The 21,650-nt window shown below is 40.1% G+C and overlaps 1 protein-coding gene across 1 annotated transcript in view; it reads left to right on the plus strand.

The window, feature by feature from the left end:
* The first annotated feature begins 5,052 nt into the window (after positions 1–5,052).
* The window catches only part of LOC120020661 (voltage-dependent R-type calcium channel subunit alpha-1E-like), a 76,437-nt gene continuing 59,839 nt past the window's right edge, over positions 5,053–21,650 (plus strand). Inside the window, exons 1-3 of the mRNA XM_038964366.1 lie at positions 5,053–5,195; positions 6,933–7,038; positions 8,122–8,261. Of these exons, the coding sequence (XP_038820294.1) occupies positions 5,077–5,195; positions 6,933–7,038; positions 8,122–8,261 (365 nt within the window). The 5' untranslated portion in view covers positions 5,053–5,076. The remainder of the gene's footprint in view (positions 5,196–6,932; positions 7,039–8,121; positions 8,262–21,650) is intronic.

Here is a 21,650-nt window from a genome sequence, read left to right on the forward strand (position 1 = left end):
CTTAACAGCTTCTACCCCCAAGCCATTAGACTTCTGAACAATTAATCAAATGGCCACTGGACTATTTACATTGACACCCCCCCCCCATTTGTTTTATACTGGCTGTTTATTATCTATGCATAGTCACTTCACCCCTACCTACATGTACAAATTACCTCAACTAACCTGTACCCCTGCACACTAACTCGGTACCGGTACCCCTGTATATAGCCTCGTTATTGTTATTTTATTGTGTTACTTTTTATTATTTTTTACTTTAGTTTATTTGGTAAATATTTTCTTAACTCTTCTTGAACTGCACTGATGGTTAAGGGCTTGTAAGTAAGCATTTCACGGGAAGGTCTACACTTGTTGTATTCTGCGCATGTGACAAATAAAGTTTGATTTGATTTGAGATGTTTCTTCTGCTTGGATAGCTCCATCTATGCCACTGAGTCTGGCTTTAATTCCAGTTTGTCTACAAATTAATAATTTGTCTCCATTTCAACCAAAAATCTAAGTTAAAGAATAGGGTCAAATCAAACTTTAAATGCACTTTAAATACAGTTTGATTTGATTTAATCCTATTCCAGTGGCAATTTTAGCATGTAAATCTTGGTGGGGCAAATTATTATTATTTTTTATAGCAAAGCCAATACACAGTACAACACTAAACAATACATTAATTTCACTATAACGTTGACAAGCGGTGCCCACAAACTGTTAGGGCATACATAAAGGTGTACCAACAGCAGTTCCAACACCTTACTACTGCTACCCCTGGCTATCATCGGAGCCTTTTCTGGCAGCGAAACAGTTCATTCAGCCTAATTTCCTGCCTTTTAAAAAAACATATCTGATATGGCTGACTTGCTTAAACAAATGTGGTTTCTTCTGACAATTGAGGTGTACAAACTATGGCATAAGGGGACGACGCGCGTATAAAAGGCAATCCGTAATTTCAATTAAGACATTAATGAGCAAGCTAGGACGGATGTAGTCAAAATAACCATTTGTTCAGCACTTTTGAAATGTACAGCGACAGAATTCAGAACATGGGCCGTTCTTACGGTATTCTCCCTGTACACCAAGTCAGAACCGTAGGATAAATAAAGGGGATTATAAGCAGACAATAAAAGCTCTTTTAACATATTTAATGATGGCATTTCTCTAAAACAGGTTGTAGGCTACATGTGCACCACCAAGTCAGAACAGTCGGCTAAGTTATGAGGGGGAAAGGGACCAAATTATTATGGTGAGGCACATGGCCTACTAACAGCTTACTACACAACATACACTTAGTATTAATTTCTTAGCTACAGTATACATATCTCCCTGGCATATTACATAATTTATGCAGCAGCATACAAGACATTTTTGGACTCACCTTGTTGTGCTTTGTTCACTTGTTCACCAGTCTCAACGTCAATGAAGAGGCGACTCCGGGATGCTGGACTTCTAGTTACCCCATACTTTTGAACGGTAGTATATATACATATATATGTTGTTGTTTTTTTAGCTAAACCCTGGGGCTCAAATCAGAATTTCAACAAGCATTTTTCTACGGCTGGCCATGCTTTCCACCTGGCTACCCCTACCCAGGTCAACAGCTCTGCACCCCCCACAGCAACTTGCCCTAGCCTCCCCCAATTCTCATTCACCCAAATCCAGATAGCTGATGTTCTGAAATAGCAGAAAAATCTGGACCACTACAAATCAGCTGGGCTAGACAATCTGGACCCTTTGTTTCTAAAATGATCCACCGCAATTGTTGCAACCGCTATTACTAGCCTGTTCAACCTCTCTTTCGTATCATCTGAGATCCCCAAAGATTGGAAAGCTGCCGCGGTCATCCCCCTCTTCAAAGGGGGTGACACTCTAGACCTATATCCATCCTACCCTGCCTTTCTAAGGTCTTCGAAAGCCAAGTTAACAAACAGATCACTGACCATTTCGATTCCCACAATACCTTCTCTGATATGCAATCTGGTTTCCGAGCTGGTCATGGGTGCACCTCAGCCACGTTCAAGGTCCTAAACGATATCGTAACCACCATCGATAAAAGACAAAACTGTGCAGCCGTATTCATCGACCTGGCCAAGGCTTTTGACTCTGTCAATCAACGCATTCTTATCGGCAGACTCAACAGCCTTGGTTTCTCAAATGACTGCCTTGCCTGGTTCACCAACTACTTCTCAGACAGAGTTCATTGTGTCAAATCGGAGGGCCTGTTGTCCAGACCTCTGGTTGACTCTATGGGGGTGCCACAGGGTTCAATTCTCGGGCCGACTCTTTTCTCTGTATATATCAATGATGTCGCTCTTGCTGCTGGTGATTCTCTGATCCACCTCTACGCAGACGACACCATTCTGTATACATCTGGCCCTTCTTTGGACACTGTGTTAACTAACCTCCAGACGAGTTTCAATGCCATACAACTCTCCTTCCGTGACCTCCAACTGCTCTTATATCCAAGTTAAACTAAACGCATGCTCTTCAACCGATCGCTGCCCTCACCTGCCCTCACCTGCCCGCCCATCTAGCATCACTACTCTGGACGGTTCTGACTTAGAATATGTGGACAACTACACATACCTAGGTGTCTGGCTAGACTGTAAACTCTCCTTCCAGACTCACATTAAGCATCTCCAATCCAAAATTAAATCTAGAATCTGCTTCCTATTTCGCAACAAAGCATCCTTCACTCATGCTGCCAAACATACCCTCGTATAACTGACTATCCTACCGATCCTTGACTTCGGCGATGTCATTTACAAAATCGCCTCCAACACTCTACTCAGCAAACTGGATGCAGTCTATCACAGTGCCATCCGTTTTGTCACCAAAGCCCCATATACTACCCACCATCCAACTACCTCATCCCCATATTGTTTTTTTGTTTTTTTTTCTCCTTTGCACCCCAGTATCTCTACTTGCACATTCATCTTCTGTACATCCATCACTCCAGTGTTTACTTGCTAAATTGTAATTATTTCGCCATTACGGTCTATTTATTGCCTTACCTCCCTAATCTTACCTCATTTGCGCACACTGTATATAGACTTTTCTATTGTGTTATTGGCTGTTTGTGTCACATTGCTTTGCTTCATCTTGGCCAGGTTGCAGTTGTAAACGAGAACTTGTTCTCAACTGACCTACCTGGTTAAATAAAGGTGAAATAAAAATAAATAAATGACGGGTTGCCACCTCTCCTGCCCTGAATGACTGGTCGCCACTGTCTTATTCTTTAACTTAGATTTTTGGTTGAGATGGAGAGATGAATCCAACATATTTATTATGAACTTGTAGATTCCATTTGAAATCAACCAACGTTTTTAATTGAATCCTGGGCTGAATTTTAACAATAGCTCTTGATGACTTTCCAAATGCTATATAGGCTTAAAAAGCTCAATTGATGATATACAGTAGGATTGATGGTTACATTTAATTTGCTCTGTTAAGTAGAAGGTCCTTCCCGGCCTATAGTTTTTTTTCTTATAGTGGATATTACTTAGAAGATATTGTTTTAAACGTTGTTTTAAGGTTTGTCTATGTTGAAAATTGCTTACCCTGAAGACATAATCCTATGGTAGAAATGTTACACTCGAAACAACAGTTTCTACTTTTTCAAATCCAATGTATTGTCCATGTAGATTCCACATCACAATACATTAACAACGTTGATTTAACCAGTTGGTGCCCAGTGGGAGGCTAGTGTCGTGTTAGTGGTTCTATAGAAACCCCTACAGTTCATGTTGATGGTGTGTTCTCTGATGCAATGACTGTCGCCTAGTGGTACCAATGACACACCTCGTGTTACGCAGAAAACGTTTTGAAATCCATTTCAGAGAAAGAGGCCTACAGTATGTGTATCTACCTGTATTTTACTATAACATAATGCTCACAGATAGGATTCCTAATGTGTTCCTTAAATTTCAAAGGCGATTTCAGCCCACCCTTCTACCCACCACCTTATGAATTATGCCTCTTGCTATACATTTAGAACTTACAAGGACCTGCAAATGGTCTGGATAATGGATTTATATAATGCATAGTTCATGTGTATTTTTGGAAAGTGACAATTTTGAGAAAATGTCAGCGTATATCATTGAACGCTGAAAGATGTATTGCCATGGAAACGGAAATATGATTTTTCTATCTCATGATAATTCTCATTGAGATGGATGTTGAAAATTGTCATACTGAAAGACGTGGGAGGGGGTTGCGTTGCGCAAGCGTGCGGGAGCTTGCGCTCGCAGCGCATTTAGAGGCAGGTGATCATATTGAAAGATAAGCGTGCGCCTATCAAACCAGTATTATCGCATCAAATGTTTCTCTCTCCAGAAACAATTACATTTCTGATTGATAAGCGGATAGAGGAATGCAAAAATGTGTTAGTACACCAATCGTTTCGGAAAGTTACCAATATCGAATTTGGCTGGACGAGAGGAGATGCTTAAAGTTGTTGGAGACGAGTATTTCATTATCTAACGAAGATCAACTGGGTTTAGCTAAACATGCATTCTATAGTGTACGTAATCCAAGTTAATAATTTTTAGAAAGTCGGTGGATCCAATGATTTGCTTATGTTGAAACTGGCCTGGAGCGAGGCTGACAATCACTTTTCACTCGCCTGGACAGATGGGACGATTGATAGGCTATAGATTGAGATATTTTACAATCCGTGTAACCGAATCGTTATACATTGTGGAATTTGTATTAAGACGCCTCACGAATTTGACCTTTTGTAGTTTACTTCAGCATGGAATGAAATTACATGTAACTTTTTGAGGGATAATTTTGGTGCTCCAGAAGGTCGTCTCAGGCTGTCAATGGATTGAAAGGGGATCTTTTACTATTTCAATCCATTAGATTTTTCATGCTTTGATATACAAGAAAACAACATTTAGCAAGGCTGATCATCGTTTTTTCTTCCATAGAATGGCTCGGTTTGGAGAAGAGGTTCAGATGGCGATGGATTCTCGAGACTCCGGGGACCCGGAGCGCGGGGAGGACGGCGGGGACACGGCTTCAGGTACAGGGTCAGGGACAGGGTCAGGGACGCTGAAACAAACCAAAGCAGCGAGGGCGCGCACCATGGCTCTTTACAACCCTATACCCCACCGGCAGAACTGCCTCACCGTCAACAGGTCACTCTTTATATTCGCCGAGGACAATTTAATTCGGAAAACTGCCAAGAGGATCATAGAATGGCCATATCCTTCCTTATACTTTAAAGACTCATTATAAAGCTTACCTCCTGAATATCACAGCACCTAAGAGTAGTTTTCCGTTGTCTAAAATTCGGCGCTACACTGACTTTAGTGCAGTTCAGCACCATGGAAAGCGCCATTCTTATCTAGTGCGCTATTCTACAAATGTTTCACTTTTGGAATTTAGTGAATTTAGTTGCAGGTTATGTTATGTAATGGCTGTCCTCAGTCATCACTGTAGTTCTTTAGATTTGATTGGACTGTTACTAGGCCCCATTTTCCATTTTTCATGACTACTTTAAATAGCTGGTCTACCTTCTGTACCTTTATCCATCTCCCTCAAACCCATAGTTGTACCTATTGTGCAATAAAATGCTGTATGAATGTGAGCTGGTTGTGCTCACTGAAGTTAACAGGCTTAGGTTGTAAGCATATCTCTGCTGCCTTGGTGCATGATGGAATATAAACAAGAGTATGAGTCAGGACAAATGCATTATTCTTTTCACTTTTGTGTTTTGCGACACGAATATCTGTCCTTGTCGGTCATTGCAGATACTTTTGCTGTATGAAACTGGCTCAAATTAAGATCCTACATCTGTACTAATACGTTCTTGTGCTTTACATTCTAGCCATACAGATATTGCATTGATTCCATAATGCAATACACTGCTCTTTTGAGTATCGTCATACTCATACATTGTGTCACTCTCCTGCTTGCTGTTATCTAACCACCATCCTAGTTGTTGTGTGGGTCTGGGACCTGAGTGGTCAAGGCAAGTTGAACGCAAAGGGTTGGAGGTTTAAAGGCGAGACTGTGAGTGTTCAGGACCAGATAGTATTTTATTTTCTGCACTTGATTGAGTATTTGTGAGGCAATGGACCTAATAGAATCGTCGCCAAAGTGCACATGGTATACACATGGCACTTCCAGGCAGGTTCAATCAAACACTTAAAATATTTGAAAGAAAACAATATTTTGTGAGCCCAGGTCTGGTAGTTGGTGGTGAGTATTCATTCACGTGACTGTGAGTGACCAATGGGAGTCATGAATCTGCAGAGTATTATTTTGTTGAGGAGTATTATTTTGTTCTCTGGATTGGCTATTTTTAAATAGTTTGAGTCGTGCTGACATGATGTGGACTCATTCACAGTAGCTCCCAGAGGCCCCCGCCACATCCTACCTCAGTGAGTTAGTGACACCATTTTCACTCAAGGCTAGAAATTAATAATGATGGAGCGAGTGTTCCATGTGGCGCCTCTTACGATAGCCAAGACAAACACAGTCTCTCATACACACACACACACACACATGCACACACACACACGGCCACATACACACAGCGATGCAGCAGCAAGTCTGTGGGTATCACATTTCACATCCAGCAGGTCCCTCAAAGAGTTATCCTGTGGGAAGAGGCTGTCAGGTCAAAGTGACTTTTGAGCACACTCAGATAACCGTTACTGTAATGTTGCCATGGATACTGTATTATCTCTGATTGCTTTGTTTCGATGCCATTCTCTATATCAACCATTCCATCGTCCATCCATCCAGTTTTCATTTTACTGGAACTACCAACATCCACAGCCATAGAAGTATAACAGATTCCATTGTAATGATAAGCTCCCTCCCCACAACACCAATATAATTAGCATTATCACTATCATCTGTTTGTTAAATGATTGTTGTGTACTGTATATGATAGTGTAAAAAAGCCCTTTCCTTAACCTTGTGGCCCTTACACCGTTTGAGTGGGTGATCCTGGCGACCATCACGGCCAACTGCATCGTTCTGGCCCTGGAGCAACATCTTCCTGGGGAGGACAAGACTCCCATGGCCAAAAGACTGGTGAGACTACAGGCCCTGATTGGTTTCTATTAGACTTTTAGGCTGCATCTCAAATGCCCCCCTATTCACTATAGTGTTTTAACTTACAGTAAATGGGTTACAGAGTTGAATGTGACACAGTTCATTTCATTAAGAATTATCTACAGATGTTATTTACAAGATAGTCATTGTATTACATTGCAATTCATGTGACTGAGAACTACTACAATTTTTATTTTGTAGGCCTATTGGTTAAAAAACGGTAAGTTTACCTACCTTTCTTTTACTGTTTTGTACAGTCTAAAGTGGCCAGCAACCCCCCTCGCCCTCAGAACAGCCTCAATTAGTGGACTCTACAAGGTGTCGAAAGCGTTCCACAGGGATGCTGGCCCATGTTGACTCCAATCTTTTCCACAGTCGTGTCAAGTTGGCTGGATGTCCTTTGGGTGGTGGACCATACTTGATACACAAGGGAAACTGTTGAGCATGAAAAACACAGCGGCGTGCAGTTATTGACACAAACCGGTGCACCTAGCACCTGCTACCATATCCTGTTCAAAGGCACTTGAATATTTTGTTTTGCTCATTCACCCTCTGAATGGCACACATACACAATCCATGTCTCAAGGCTTGAAAAGGCTTCTTTAACCTGTCACCTCCCCTTCATCTACACTGGTTGAAGTGGATTTAACAAGTGACATCAAAAAGAGATCATAGCTTTCACCTGGTCAGTCTATGTCATGGAAAGAGCAGGTGTTCATAATGTTTTGTACACTCAGTGTATCATAGTGCACTACTTTTGACCATGGTCCATATGGCACTATATACAGATTTTGTCGCTGAGAATTTTCCTGAAGAAATTAAAGTGGTAGTGTGTTTAAAAAATACTTCTAAAGTTTTTAATTTCCATTTTGAAATTTCAGACATGAATTGCCCTAACGAAAAATGTATCAACCCCAAAAACTATTTAAATGTCCTGTTGCTGGAGGATTATTTTCCTGATGGCTCAAATTAAGATCCTACACTTGTAGGGTAAATAGGGTTCCATCTTGGCTCCTGTCCCTCTGATATCCTAATGTATCCATGTTGTCTCTTCCTCTACAGGAGTGTACTGAGCCTTACTTCATCGGGATCTTCTGCTTTGAGTTTGGAATCAAGCTGGTGGCACTTGGCTTTGTGTTCCATAAAGGCTCCTACCTGAGGAATGGATGGAATATCATGGACTTTATCGTCGTGGTCAGCGGGTGAGTTACAACTAGTGAAATATGGATTGCTTTGCATATGTGTGTGAAATTTGGACTAGTAATTCAAAGAAAAGAAGCTCCTGCACGAATATTACTTGTTTATTTTGTGCCAAGGTTTTGGGTTTAATGCCTAAATTAGAACATTTTCTTTGAGTTCAATGGGTGAGTGGCAGCATGGGCCGCTTTCCTCTCTTTTCCGTGACCTCCAAAGCTATGGCTGTGTGGGTGTCCACAGTGGTTTGTTGTTGTGGACTGTATTGCCAACATATCCATATGGATCTAGTCTATGGCAGTTAGGCAGTGACTATTACAGTAATGACTATGCATTGTGTGCGTTGGGCTTCAGTCAGTGTTTGTACTTAGATGCACTGTATATGAGGATGGATCCATATTTCCAACCTTGGACATATGAAACGTAGTCTGCCAAACATACCGTAAGTCATAAATTGATGAAGAAATCTTATTCAATTGCCTTGATACAGTGTAGCTATGGATACCTGCTCATGTCATGACTTGTGTTGGTTAGATAGTTGTTCATCATTACGAAATGAAAATGTGTAACAACTAACATGTGTGTTTATGCATAACTAGGGGAAGTGTGTGCTCCCCTTGCACAGTGTGGCCAGCAGATAGGTGGGTGGATAAGTGGATTGGCTGTCGTGTCGAAAACCTGTTTCGCCCCCAGGACCTGTAAATGTATTCCTGATGAAGATTTTATGCAAGAAAAGGAGAGAGAGGCGGGGTAGAGAGAGAGAAAGAGAGGCAGACAGAGCGAGAGAGACACAGGGACCGTTCTTTTGTTCCCCCCAGGAATGGGTTAATTTATGCTTTATGTTTACTTATTCATAATGCTTTAAGTCAATATTATTGGCATCCCTATTCGTTCACTTCTGTTGTATGGAAGGAGAAGCAGCATAAAGCATACAGTATTCAGGGAATATAGCTGTTGGCATATTGACATCAAAGCTCACCCCAACGCCCACATCTATCTCTTTCTCTCTCCACTTTCTCTTACTGAATGTACTTACATAAAAGCCCAGCTAACAACAAACGTTCCCGCAACTTAAGAGAACGTTCCCTTAAGAGTTTAATTAGGTCATTAACTAACGTTTTCATAGGAATGTTCCCGTGATTTGCAAGGAATGTTTCCAAGAGAGCGTTTCCTTAATATCAAATAGAATTTATCAAGAACGTGGTTACCGTATTCTCAGAACTTAAGATATGACTGTTCTAGAAAAGTTAAATGAGAGCCTTGCAAGACCATTAAACCTCTACAGGATCTCGGTGGGTCCCCCCGCGGGATGGTTGAGCTAACGTAGGCTAATGCGATTAGCATGAGGTTGTAAGTAACAAGAACATTTCCCAGGACATAGACATATCTGATATTGTCAGAAAGCTTCAATTCTTGTTGATCTAACTGCACTGTCCAATTTACAGTAGCTATTACATTGAACTAATACCAGGCTATTGTTTGAGGAGAGTTTACAGTTATGAACTTTGAAAGTTATTAATAAACCAATTAGGCACATTTGGGTAGTCTTGATACAAAATTTTGGACATGAATGCAATGGTTCATTGGATCAGTCTAAAACTTTGCACATACACTGCTGCCATCTAGTGGCCAAAATATAAATGACACCTGGGCTGGAATAATACATTATGGCCTTTCTCTTGCATTTCAAAAATGATGGTACAAAAAAAGACAAAAAAAATCATGTTTTTTTTCTTTGTATCTTTTACCAGATCTAATATGTTATATTCTCCAACATTCATTTCACAGTTCCACAAACTTCAAAGTCCATTCAAATGGTATCAATAATATGCATATCCTTGCTTCAGGTCCTGAGCTACAGGCAGTTAGATTTGGGTATGTCATTTTAGGCGAAAATGGGAAAAAAAAGGGGCGGATCCTTAAGAGGTTTAATGCGTCCAATTTTCTGTGGGTTAGGAGAATATTCCATCAACATCCCACCAACATACATAGAACATGGTTGCTATGTTCTCAAAACATAAGATAATAATGTTCTAGACACGTTTCATGAGAACGTGGCAAAAACGTTAATGTGTCCAGTTTTCTGTGGGTTAGGAGAATATTCCATCAAACATACACAGAAAATGGTTAGAAAAGAGACAGTGTTTTTAACACAAATATTGTTTTAACATACATTGAGTGTACAAAACATTAGGAACACCTTCCTAATATTGAGTTGCACACTCTTTTACCCTCAAAACAGCCTCAATTTGTTGGGATATGAACTTAACAAGGTGTCGAAAGCGTTCCACAGGGATGCTGGTCCATGTTGACTCCAATGTTTCCCACAGTTGTGTCAAGTTGGCTGGATGTCCTTTGGGTGGTGGACCATTCTTGATGCACATGGGAAACTGTTGAGCATGAAAAACCCAACAGCGTTGCAGTTCTTGACACACTGAAACCAGTGCGCCTGGCACCTACTACTATACCCCATTCAAAAGCACTTAAATATTTTTTCTTGCTCATTCATCCTCTGAATGGCACACATACACAATCCATGTCTCAATTGTCTCAAGGCTTAAAAATCTTTTTTCTTTACCTTCTTTTGGATTTCACGCATTTCTGGAACATTGGCCAAAATTCAAGAAATGTGTGAAAGAGGCAGCCAAAGTTCCACAAATGTGTGAAAGAGAAGAACTGTATACACATTATGTCCATATAAAGAAGTCTGATGAATACAATCTAGAACGGCAATAATGACATGATCAAATATTACTAAGAATGTGAGGGTAGGGTGATTCCCCTAGCAGGTCTGGAACCCAGGCTGTCAGCACCAATGATGAACACCCTAACCACTGTCCCAATAAGAGAGATCTCTAGGGCATGTGCTTATTGGGCGAGTATAGTTTAAGGTTAATATGCCCCAACCAACATTAGACATCTATAAAGAAAGCCCTTAAATTGTTCAAGTAAGTAAAAATCAATGATGAGAGAATAGTCCATTTAACTGATAACTGACATAGACATGGTGGAGTAGCAGGAAGATAATTTACAAACCCTAAACTTTAACTAAAACTTGTAATGAATAATGTGGTAATTGAGCAAGTTGAGGAGACTAAACTACTTGGAATAACCCTGGATTGTAAACTATCATGGTCAAACCTTATTGTTAAGACAGCAGCTAGGATTGGGAGAAGTCTGTCCATAATAAAGTGCTGCTATGCATTCTTAACAGCACTATCAACAAGGCAGGTCCTAGAGGCCTTAGTTTTGTCGCACCTGGACTACTGTTCAGTTGTGTGGTCAGGTGCCACCAAGAGGGACTTAGGAAAATTGCAATTGGCTCAGAACAGGGCAGCACGGCTGGCCCTTGGATGTACACAGAGAACTAATGTTAATAATATGCATGTCAATCTCTCCTGGCCCCAAGATTGACCTCATCACTACTTTTACTTATGAGAGGTATTGGAATGTTGAATGCACCGAGCTGTCTGACTAAACTACTGGCACACAGCTCGGACACCCATGCATACCCCACAAGACATGCCACAAGAGGTCTCTTCACAGTCCCCAAATCCAGAACAGACAATGGGAGGCGCACAGTACCACATAGAGCCATGACTACATGGAACTCTATTCCACATCAAGTAACTCATGCAAGCAGTAAAATTAGATTTAAACAAACATATAAAAATACACCTTATGGAACAGCAGGGACTGTGAAGCTACACAAACATAGGCACAGGCACATGATACCATATGCACTATACACACACGTACACATGGATTTTGTGTTGTAGACGTGGTAGTAGAGTAGGGGCCTGAGGGCACACACTTAATATGTTGTGAAATCTGTTGTAAATGTATTGTAATATTTTCTTAAATGAATAACTGCCTTAATTTTGCTGGACCACAGGAAGAGTAGCTGCTGCCTTGGCATCCATAATAAATACAGTACAAATGCCATGAACCAGGAGGTTGTGAGTTCAAATCCCAGGTGAAGAAATGTTGAATAATCATTTCTGTATAAATGAACATGCACAATGCAATATTGTGTGTAAAATATGTAAGTTAAAACCACTGTATATTAAAAGCAGTGTGTGTGAGTAGGGCTGTAGTGTTCATTAAATTTAGTCAGCAAGTGATTGTCAAGCAAATAACTGCCGGTCTCACGGTAATTTACTTTTAAATACCATAAACACATTTAGAATCTACTGACTTCCATGCCTAGGTTACCATCCACTGATGCAGACCTTTGGAACATCTACATTTTAAAACATCTAATAAATGTATTTAATATAGCCTCACAAGTGAGAATATATCATTCACAAGTGAGAGGCTAATGTTGCCACCCAACAGATTATTCTTGATTTAATCTTGTCTTTACATATACTAAATAATATATGTGTGAAATTTGTTTTGATTTAGAACGGACCATTATCATGCACCTGTCTCGAAAAACAGTGGCAGGGGGAAAAAATACATGTCATCTATGCACTTAAATAGCAAATGGAGGACGCTTTTCCCGTGGTTCATTTTCATGCCAGCCAGGTATGCCATACTCCTGTTGTAAAGAGAAGCAATGTCTTTAATATTAGGAAAGTTGAGAAATAAATATAGTAGGCCTAGCCTATAGAAAGCTGATGGAATCCTCCTCTTTTTAATAGAGGCCATCACTCTGTTTTATAACGCAATTGCATAGCATATAGAAATGTTGCGCAACATGAGCTCATGGGCTCTCATGAAGTGTTTGATTCGATTTTATGATTACATTTGCATTGATGTCAGAATGATTAGAGGGACAATAGAGTGCTAAGTACCAGGCTGTTAGCAAGTTTGGTAGGCTACTAATGACCACCAGCAGCATCAGAGCTTGGAGAAGCCTAATTACTGTAACTAAACAGTTACGTGGAATATGACTGCCATCATGACTCGTGACCGCCTGTGTGGCGGTAATACGGTCACCATAACAGCCCTACTGTATGTGTGTGTATCACTGACCGTGCCAACAGACAAAAAGAGCTTTGACTGAATCAGTGGTTCACCAATCAGGGCCCTAATGGGCTTGGCAACAGTAACAAGGCGTAACGTGTAATGAATTTTTGTTGTTGATGTGAGAACGTTTCTTTGGAACCATTTTTGCAACGTCCCCATGAAATGTGTTCTAGAACATGAATATCTTTTTACATTCTGAGAACATGGCAACAATGTTCTGTGTATGTTTGATGTGACTTTGATGGAATATTCGCATAACCCTCAGAAAACTGGACACAGGACTGTTCTTGCAATGTTCTCATGAAACATGTCTTGAACATGAATATCTAATATTGTGAGAACATGGCAACCGTGTTCTGTGTATGTTTGATGTGACGTTGATGGAATATTCTCCCAACCCTTAGAAAACTGGACACAGGACTGTTCTTGCAACGTTCTCATGAAATGTGTTTAGAACATTAATATCTAACATTGTGAGAACATGGCAACCAACAGGTCAATCTCAACAGCTGTTCTTTCACCATTTAGTGTTGGAAGAATAGATGCCCATCGCTGGAAGAATCCAAAACAGAGGCTCTACTTAGATTCAAAATATATCTTATTCATTTTGGGCCCCGATTCAGGCTTAGAAAATGTACGCCTTTCCTACACACTTCTCAGTAGTTGATATTCAGACTTACCTTATGCAGGTGCATAATGGGCGTGGGTCCCTCGCGCGCGCTGAATAAATGTAATACAACCGCTGATAACCCTCCCACTTCCTGGCCAACAGAATTGGCCAGGAAGTGGGTTTTCATTCATTGGGTTTTCAGTACATTTATCTAAAGCCCTACCTTAAAATTGGTGCAACTTTAAAATCGAATTTTCTCGACAGACTCACAAGAACAGTGGTCACCAAACTTTTCTGAGTCAAGATTACTTTCTGAGTCAAAATGCATGCTGAGATCTACCGCTCAAATGTTTTCTAAACATTATTTTTTTTAAATGAAAGCCTATGCAACATTAACCAATTAACAGTTCTATAGCAGTTACCTTTTAGCAATAAGTTTGTGCCGTAGGCTATAGGCCCAAAACATTATCACTGCATATTGGCTATGCTTGAATTGCCCTACCAATGTTGTTCTTCTCAGACAATTTTGAAATTCGATTGAAAAAAATGTAGATACAGCATATGATCACACTAGTAATAGATAATTTGTTGTATTACTTGTGAGGCACAGCTGAGTGAGCATAATACTTTTTAGTGGACTGATGGCCTGCATCTCATGGTCAGTCTGAGGGGAGGGAGCAGCTGTGAGGCTGCCTCGACTAACCGTCCCTCCGCTCTCCCTCCCTTCACTGAGAAAAGGGGATACAGTCTTCCAGCTGGTAGCGAAACTCAAGTTGCACTGCATCATTTCTGCCTCATGCAACAATTAATGTTGTTACTCTTATTACCAGAGAAAGTGAAATATTCCTCAATATAAAAAATACACAAGCTTATTGAAACACTTTGCAATACTCATTCATTGCAGCTGCAATGCTGATTGTAGCACGAGTGGACGTAAGGAGAACGCACATTTTATGGCTTATAAAAATGTTGAACATAGTGTTGACAGTGCTGAATAACAACTTGAATAACTTACTCATAAAAACAGCAGCTCTTTGCTGTATTCGTTGTGTCTATTTCTAGTCATGGTTTTAAAAGTTTCGAAATCTCACAGTATAAACTTTGCTGTGCGTTCGAGGCCTCTTTTTAGTCTGGCTCAAGGAAACTGTGCAGACAAGGTGATCTGAGTTATCTATTTGTTCAGCGGTCGGCCTATAGGTGCACTTCATTTGCTGTCTAGGCCTGCCGGGGAGGCAGAGTTCTACCTTCATACACATGAAATGGTTCAAAATGGGAAAACTTTGGCTTCCCAGTGCGAGGGCTGCTGAATGAAGTGCCCCTACAGTACCACCAAAAGCGAAACTAATTTTAAAAAATGGAACGCAAGGCTTTATTATAATTTTTTTTTACAGAAATGCGATTGACCGGTTGGTGACCACTGGACTAGAATATATGAGAGAACTGTTCAGAATATCAGGGATCAATGGAAGAAAGCCATGTATACACACATATTCGTCTCCTTTTCAGCACCAATTGCTAGATTTAAAAACCTCTTAAGGATCAGACCCTTTTTTTTCAATTTTCGATCTAAAATGACATACCCATATCTAACTGCCTGTAGCTCAGGCCCTGAAGCAAGGATATGCATTTTGCATCTTGGTTCCATTTGAAAGGAAACACTTTGAAGTTTGTGGAAATGTGAAAGGAATGTAGGAGAATATAATACATTAGATCTGGTAAAAGATAATACAAAGAAAAAAACAACCGTAAAAAAATAAAAATAATTGTACCATCATCTTTGAAATGCAAGAGAATTTCCATAATGTATCATTCCAGTCCAGGTGCAATTTAGATTTTGGCCACTAGATGGCAGCAGTGTATGTGCAACGTTTTAGACTGATACAATGAACCCTTGCATTTCTGTTCAAAATGTTGTATCAAGACTGCCCAAATGTGCCTAATTTGTTTATTAATAGCTTTTCATGTTCAAAACTGTGCACTCTCCTCAAACAATAGCATGGTATTCTTTCACTGTAATAGCTACTAATAGCTACTATTTCACTGTAATAGCTACTAATAGCTACTATTTCACTGTAATAGCTACTAATAGCTACTATTTCACTGTAATAGCTACTATTTCACTGTAATAGCTACTAATAGCTACTATTTCACTGTAATAGCTACTATTTCACTGTAATAGCTACTAATAGCTACTATTTCACTGTAATAGCTACGCTAGCTCAACTGTCCCGCAGGGGACCCACCGATCTTGACGAAGTTTTAAAAATACTCTGATCTTGCATATTATTTAGGGTTAGGTAAGTATTTCTGAATAATAAAAAAATGACATAATCCATTCCATAAAATATTGGAAGGTGAGAATAGTGTAGGGGTTGAACAGTAGTCCTATAAATCTACCCAAGTAATCCTCACTAATCATGGAACTGTAATGACAACGGTCCAGTCGCGTGAACCGAATGAATGTGGGTATAAGTGATGGTGGCTACCGACAGTGTCTAATATTTAACACGATGCAAATGATAAAAAATACTGTGAAAAGGGCATGTAATTAAAACATTCTAGAAATCAAAAATCCACTCGGTAGGTTTGGCGCTATACTGTCACTTGCTTATGGCTACAGAAGCCTATAGCTTGAGTGTCAAATTGTATTCCTGCAAGTTATAGTGCCAGCATTTCATTAAATTCACTGTGGAAAAGGTGATATGTTGATACGCTTCAGTTTTCTGCCATATGACTGGTTTCACATTTGTCTGCAGCGATCATAAGGTAAAATAGATCGAAAACAATTGTCATTTATATTTACAATCCATTTATCCAAACAGCTTACTCATTTACCTAGCTTTTATCAATAGCTCTTATCAATTTCTAAATTACAGTGCATGGAGAATGGGGTTATTTATATCGTTGAAAAGAAAGTAGAGGTCAGAATACGGCATGTATGTAGACACACCTCCGCCACACCTTCATTTCTATGATATTTTCCCCAAACGAATAGTGGGTGACTAGCATGCTATTCTCATGCTTAAGTTCAAGGTCATAATATGCTTAGAGAGAAAAGTGCATAAAAAGGGAATTTTACGTTCCATTTAGTCATGCTTAACTCGGGTTGAAATTCCCCCCCTTTTATCAGAGTCATCAGTGGGGGGGTCACGGCAGGACAGACAGACCACTCCATGTCCGTACAGTCTCTGGATTCAAGTGTTACGAGGACAGACACAGTATGGTCACTGTCTGGCGCGGTTATTGAGTACATAGAGCTGTGGTGTTTACAGAGTAAATCCTTTTTTCCCCTGAGGCGATAATAATTCGAGGACAGAACATCCATGCTGTTCTTGTTAGAAAGAAAAAGGTTGATGATCGATCTGTACCACAAAGCCGGGCCCTTTATTGTACAGTAGCTCTCCTGCTGGCAGGTCAAAAAAGTGTGTGTGTGTGTGTGTGTGTATGTACTGTATGTGTGTGTGTGCGTGTGTGTGTGTGTGTGTGTGTGTGTGTGTGTGTGTGTGTGTGTGTGTGACAGAGAGAGTTGTAAATGCAATATGCCTGTGGAGGTCAGGTCAGGTCAGGACCTGGGTGAATCAGAGCTGTTTAATTTCAATGCTTCATCCCCTGACAAGAGTCACTATTTCAAATGAAAGATGTGTCATGCCATTTCCTGCTACTCATGGTCAGTATATTGCATGCTACGTACTGTATATTCTTGGGTAGTAGTAAGCAACTGATTAGTCAATCATTCAAATAAATATTATATATTTGACAGAATATTTCACTAGAAAAATATTAAATCAAGTGTGTTAGCAATATTGAAGAATTAATCAGTTGAGGAAGTTGGACTGATCTCCTGACCCAGAAAATATTCGCAAAGGTCACTGCAGCTGGGTGGTTTGAAAATCAAACTCTCCTTCTCCTATTACAATTCAATTCATTTGAACAAAATATACAAAATCTGTCACTTATGTTTTCCACATCCTTTTGTCCGGCATGGATTCACACACAGACACATCTGGAACCTGTAATACTGATGACCCGCTTTCTACTGCACTTATCTGACACACTTTCTGTTTGGAAGCATATTCCCCCTCTCCCCTCCTCTCCACCCTTTCCCTCCCCTCCGCCAGCTAGGAAGTAAGTCAGACTTAAAAGAAACAGCACACGTGGCACGGCGGCGGCCGGATGGGAATTGAAACAAGGCCAGTGGGCCAGGAACTGGCAGCTTTCATTTTGTCTGAAAATAATGAAAACGCTGGAACCTAATCTACAGGGACTCAGATCTCAATTAAGAATTCTTAATTTTGATGGGGAGAGTGTGTAGAAAAATCCAGTACTAGTCCATCATACCCCAAAAAACGATTTGATTTGCTGGGATTTTGAATGTGGTCAATTACAGTAGCTCCCCTGGCAACAAGTTTGGTATGTCATTTTTGATTAGCATATCCCAGGTGAATTTTATTGCATATGTTGGTATTCCAATTATGCTTAACTACTGTATCAAATCAAACATTATTTATAGAGCACATTTCTTACATGGGATTGCATTTCAAAGTGCTTAACAAAAGAGAATAATAAAAGGTGAGACATTTAAAGAGTAAAACAACAATAAAATAGCAGTGAAATGAAATAAAAGCACCCTAAGTAAAAGCTTGACTAAAAAGGTGGGTCTTAAGATCTTTCTTAAACATTTCTACAGTTTCTGAGGCCCTAAGGTGCTCCATCAGGCTGTTCCAGGGGCCAGGACTATAGTGGCTTAAGGCAATCTCACCAAACGCTTTTATTCTGGCCTTTGCCAGAGGATCTGAGGGACCGACCAGGCACATATCTTAAAAGCATATCAGACATGTATTCGAGTGCAAGGCCACTAAGTGCTTTAAAAAGCAATAAAGCAATTTTTAAAGCAATTCTAAAACTAAAAGGAAACCAATACGGGGACTTTAAAATAGATGTTACGTGTGCTCTCCTTCTGGTCTTCGTTAGCAGACAGGCTGCTGCATTCTGAATTAGTTGGACAACTGGATAGCTACAATATATGCACCTATACAGAGGTGGGGTTTCCAGCTCCAAGGATTTGAAATTGCAACCCTCTTATCACTAGTCAATTTCTCTATACTCAAAAAAATGCTGGGTTGTTTCGATGACCCAATTGCTGGGTTGCAGGCATTGGGTCACTTAGTTGGGTTGTTTACTTTAAAAAGAGCAAGGTTGGGTTGTTGATGCAGGGTTATTGATGCTAGATTGTTGAGATATGACCCAGCGGGTCAGATCAGAAGACTGGAGGCGTGGCTTAGTAGGGTGTGGCTTTCAGATATATATTTTTGGTCACCCGTAAGAGTAAATGTCATTCAGGTTAATCTGTTGTATTGTTATCACATGTTAAAGTTGAACACTGCCACTTTTGTAGTTTTAATGTGGCTTACACAAGTGTATGAGTTCTTTAAGAGCATATCCATATCCCAGTGGTGGGATAGTTACCACTTGTTACAATATATAAATAACAGTGGTGTAAAGCACTTAAGTAAAAATACTTTAAAGCAGGGGTTCTTAAACTTTTTCAGCCTGGGACGCAGGCCTACTGTACATCTTACTGTATAAATTATTGTTGAAAGAAAGTCTAGGTTTGAACTGTTGCTGTTAAAATACATATGTTTTTATTCTGAACTGGAATAAACTGATATATCACATCACACAGATGTAGACAAGAAAACACACACACACACACAGTCCTAATGAGAGGTGTGTGGCCGGTTGAGGTTGTCAACAAGCATGTCTATTCTGGGCTCTGTTTTTAACAGTGCAACACTGAGGTGATGCTCAGCCTTGAAACTGTTTCTGTACTTGTTTTTTAAGTATGTCAGAGTTGTGAACCTTGGCTCGCATAGGTATGTGGTGCCAAACTGGATCAGAAAATCTACTGCTTTCTCTGTCAGGCAGGAGACCGCTTCCTGCTGTAGATGAGCAACCCAGAACTGCCTCAAAAAGCATCTTGCTTCAATCAGTTTATTCCAGTTAAGAATAACAATTATTACTTGTATTTTAACAGCAACAGTTCCAACCTAGACTAGTTTTCAACAATAATTTCAACAGTAAAATGTACAGTAAGCCTGATCATTTTTCATCTTCATCTGTACTGTTACAGTAGCTAGCTTGCTTTGGCTAATGTTAGCAATTAGCTGTTTACAAGGCCAGGGGATTGTTTGAAAGACAAACTCACATCTACTACTATGAGAGTTAGTCAGTACTCCCTTATTTCTGCTGTCCTCACCTGTTATAAAATGACAACAATGCTAGCTGACTTACTTTTCCACTGTCGAAGCACTACTAAGCACTTCCCCGCAGAAAACACATTGTGGGCGCTCCTCGTTATAAGTTTGTATGAAAGAGAGAGAAACGTATCGCTGTATTTGCGTTTCATGACAATTGAGCTCAATCAGAACTTGTGGCTAGCATGAGTCCATTTGATGACAGCGGTTAGTGATGGCGAGTGGGAATGACAAGTCAGTGGCTGACAGCGATTCATCTGCCGCCTGAACGACAGCGCCGCAGCGTGTGTCGCGGAGTGATCTTCAAGAAAACTGCAGAAAAAAGATCCGGTAAACCGTGAAGTAAACGGGCATCTCCCTCTCCCACTCGCGCAGCTGCCAAACTGAGCAGAGACTGCTGCACTTGGGCAAATCAATTCCAGTAATTAATGAAATAAGTATACATTTACTCTGACACGTCGCGACCCACCATTAAGTGTCGCGACCCATACTTTAAGAAGGTCTGCTTTAAAGTACTACTTAAGTAGTTTTTTGGGGTATCTGTACTTTACTATTTATATTTTTGACTACTTTTACTTTTACTTCAGTACATTCCTTACTCCATACATTTTCTCTGACACCCAAAAGTACTCGTTACATTTTGAATGCTTAGCAGGACAGGAAAATGGTCTAATTCGCATACTTATCAAGAGAACATACCTCGTCATCTCTACTGCCTCTGATCTGGCAGACTCACTAAACACATGCTTCATTTGTAAATTATGTCTGAGTGTTGGACCTGCCCCTGGCTATCCGTAAATTTAAAAAACAAGAAAATGGCGCCGTCTGGTTTGCTTAATATAAGGAATGTGAAACGATTTATACTTTTAATTCTACTTTTGATACTTAACCCTTGTGTTGTCTTAAGGTCAAAAATGACCCGCCACTATGTTCAACAGCAGAGAAAACACCCTAAATTAAAACATTTTCAACTTAAAATTTTATGAGTTTTCCTAGATTGACCCCAACATTAGAAAAAGTGAAATATCACCTTTGTTCATATTTCCATGAAAGCTGTACACTACCAGGGTACAAAGATTGTCATAGGGTCATTTTTTACCCGGCAGTTATAAAATCATTTACACACCACAAAAACCACAAACACACACATACACACAGGTGCGCGCGGCTCGGTAAAGCCTCAAACATAAATTGTAATCTACACTGAAATGGGCTACTTCCATCTGGATTAATGAGGTCGAACACACCTCAATTCAAACTATTGTTAGAAAATACTTGGAAATTGACAAGTTGAAACATAGCCTATAGAAAATTAGCATGCAGCACGTGTTAACTGTCCTGTTGGGTAACAATCACATTTTGGAACAGTGAGTGCATTCTGACATCACGGCCATAAAACAACTCACGCTGGGGCGATGGTTAGAGATATTTGGAACTCACATGTGAAAAGGTTAAAAATAAAAAACTGAAATATCACATTTACATAAGTATTCAGACCCTTTACACAGTACTTTGTTGAAGCACCTTTGGCAGTGATTACAGGCTCGAGTCTTCTTGGC

Source organism: Salvelinus namaycush, chromosome 25, assembly GCF_016432855.1.
Source record: "Salvelinus namaycush isolate Seneca chromosome 25, SaNama_1.0, whole genome shotgun sequence".
Lineage (NCBI taxonomy): Eukaryota > Metazoa > Chordata > Actinopteri > Salmoniformes > Salmonidae > Salvelinus > Salvelinus namaycush.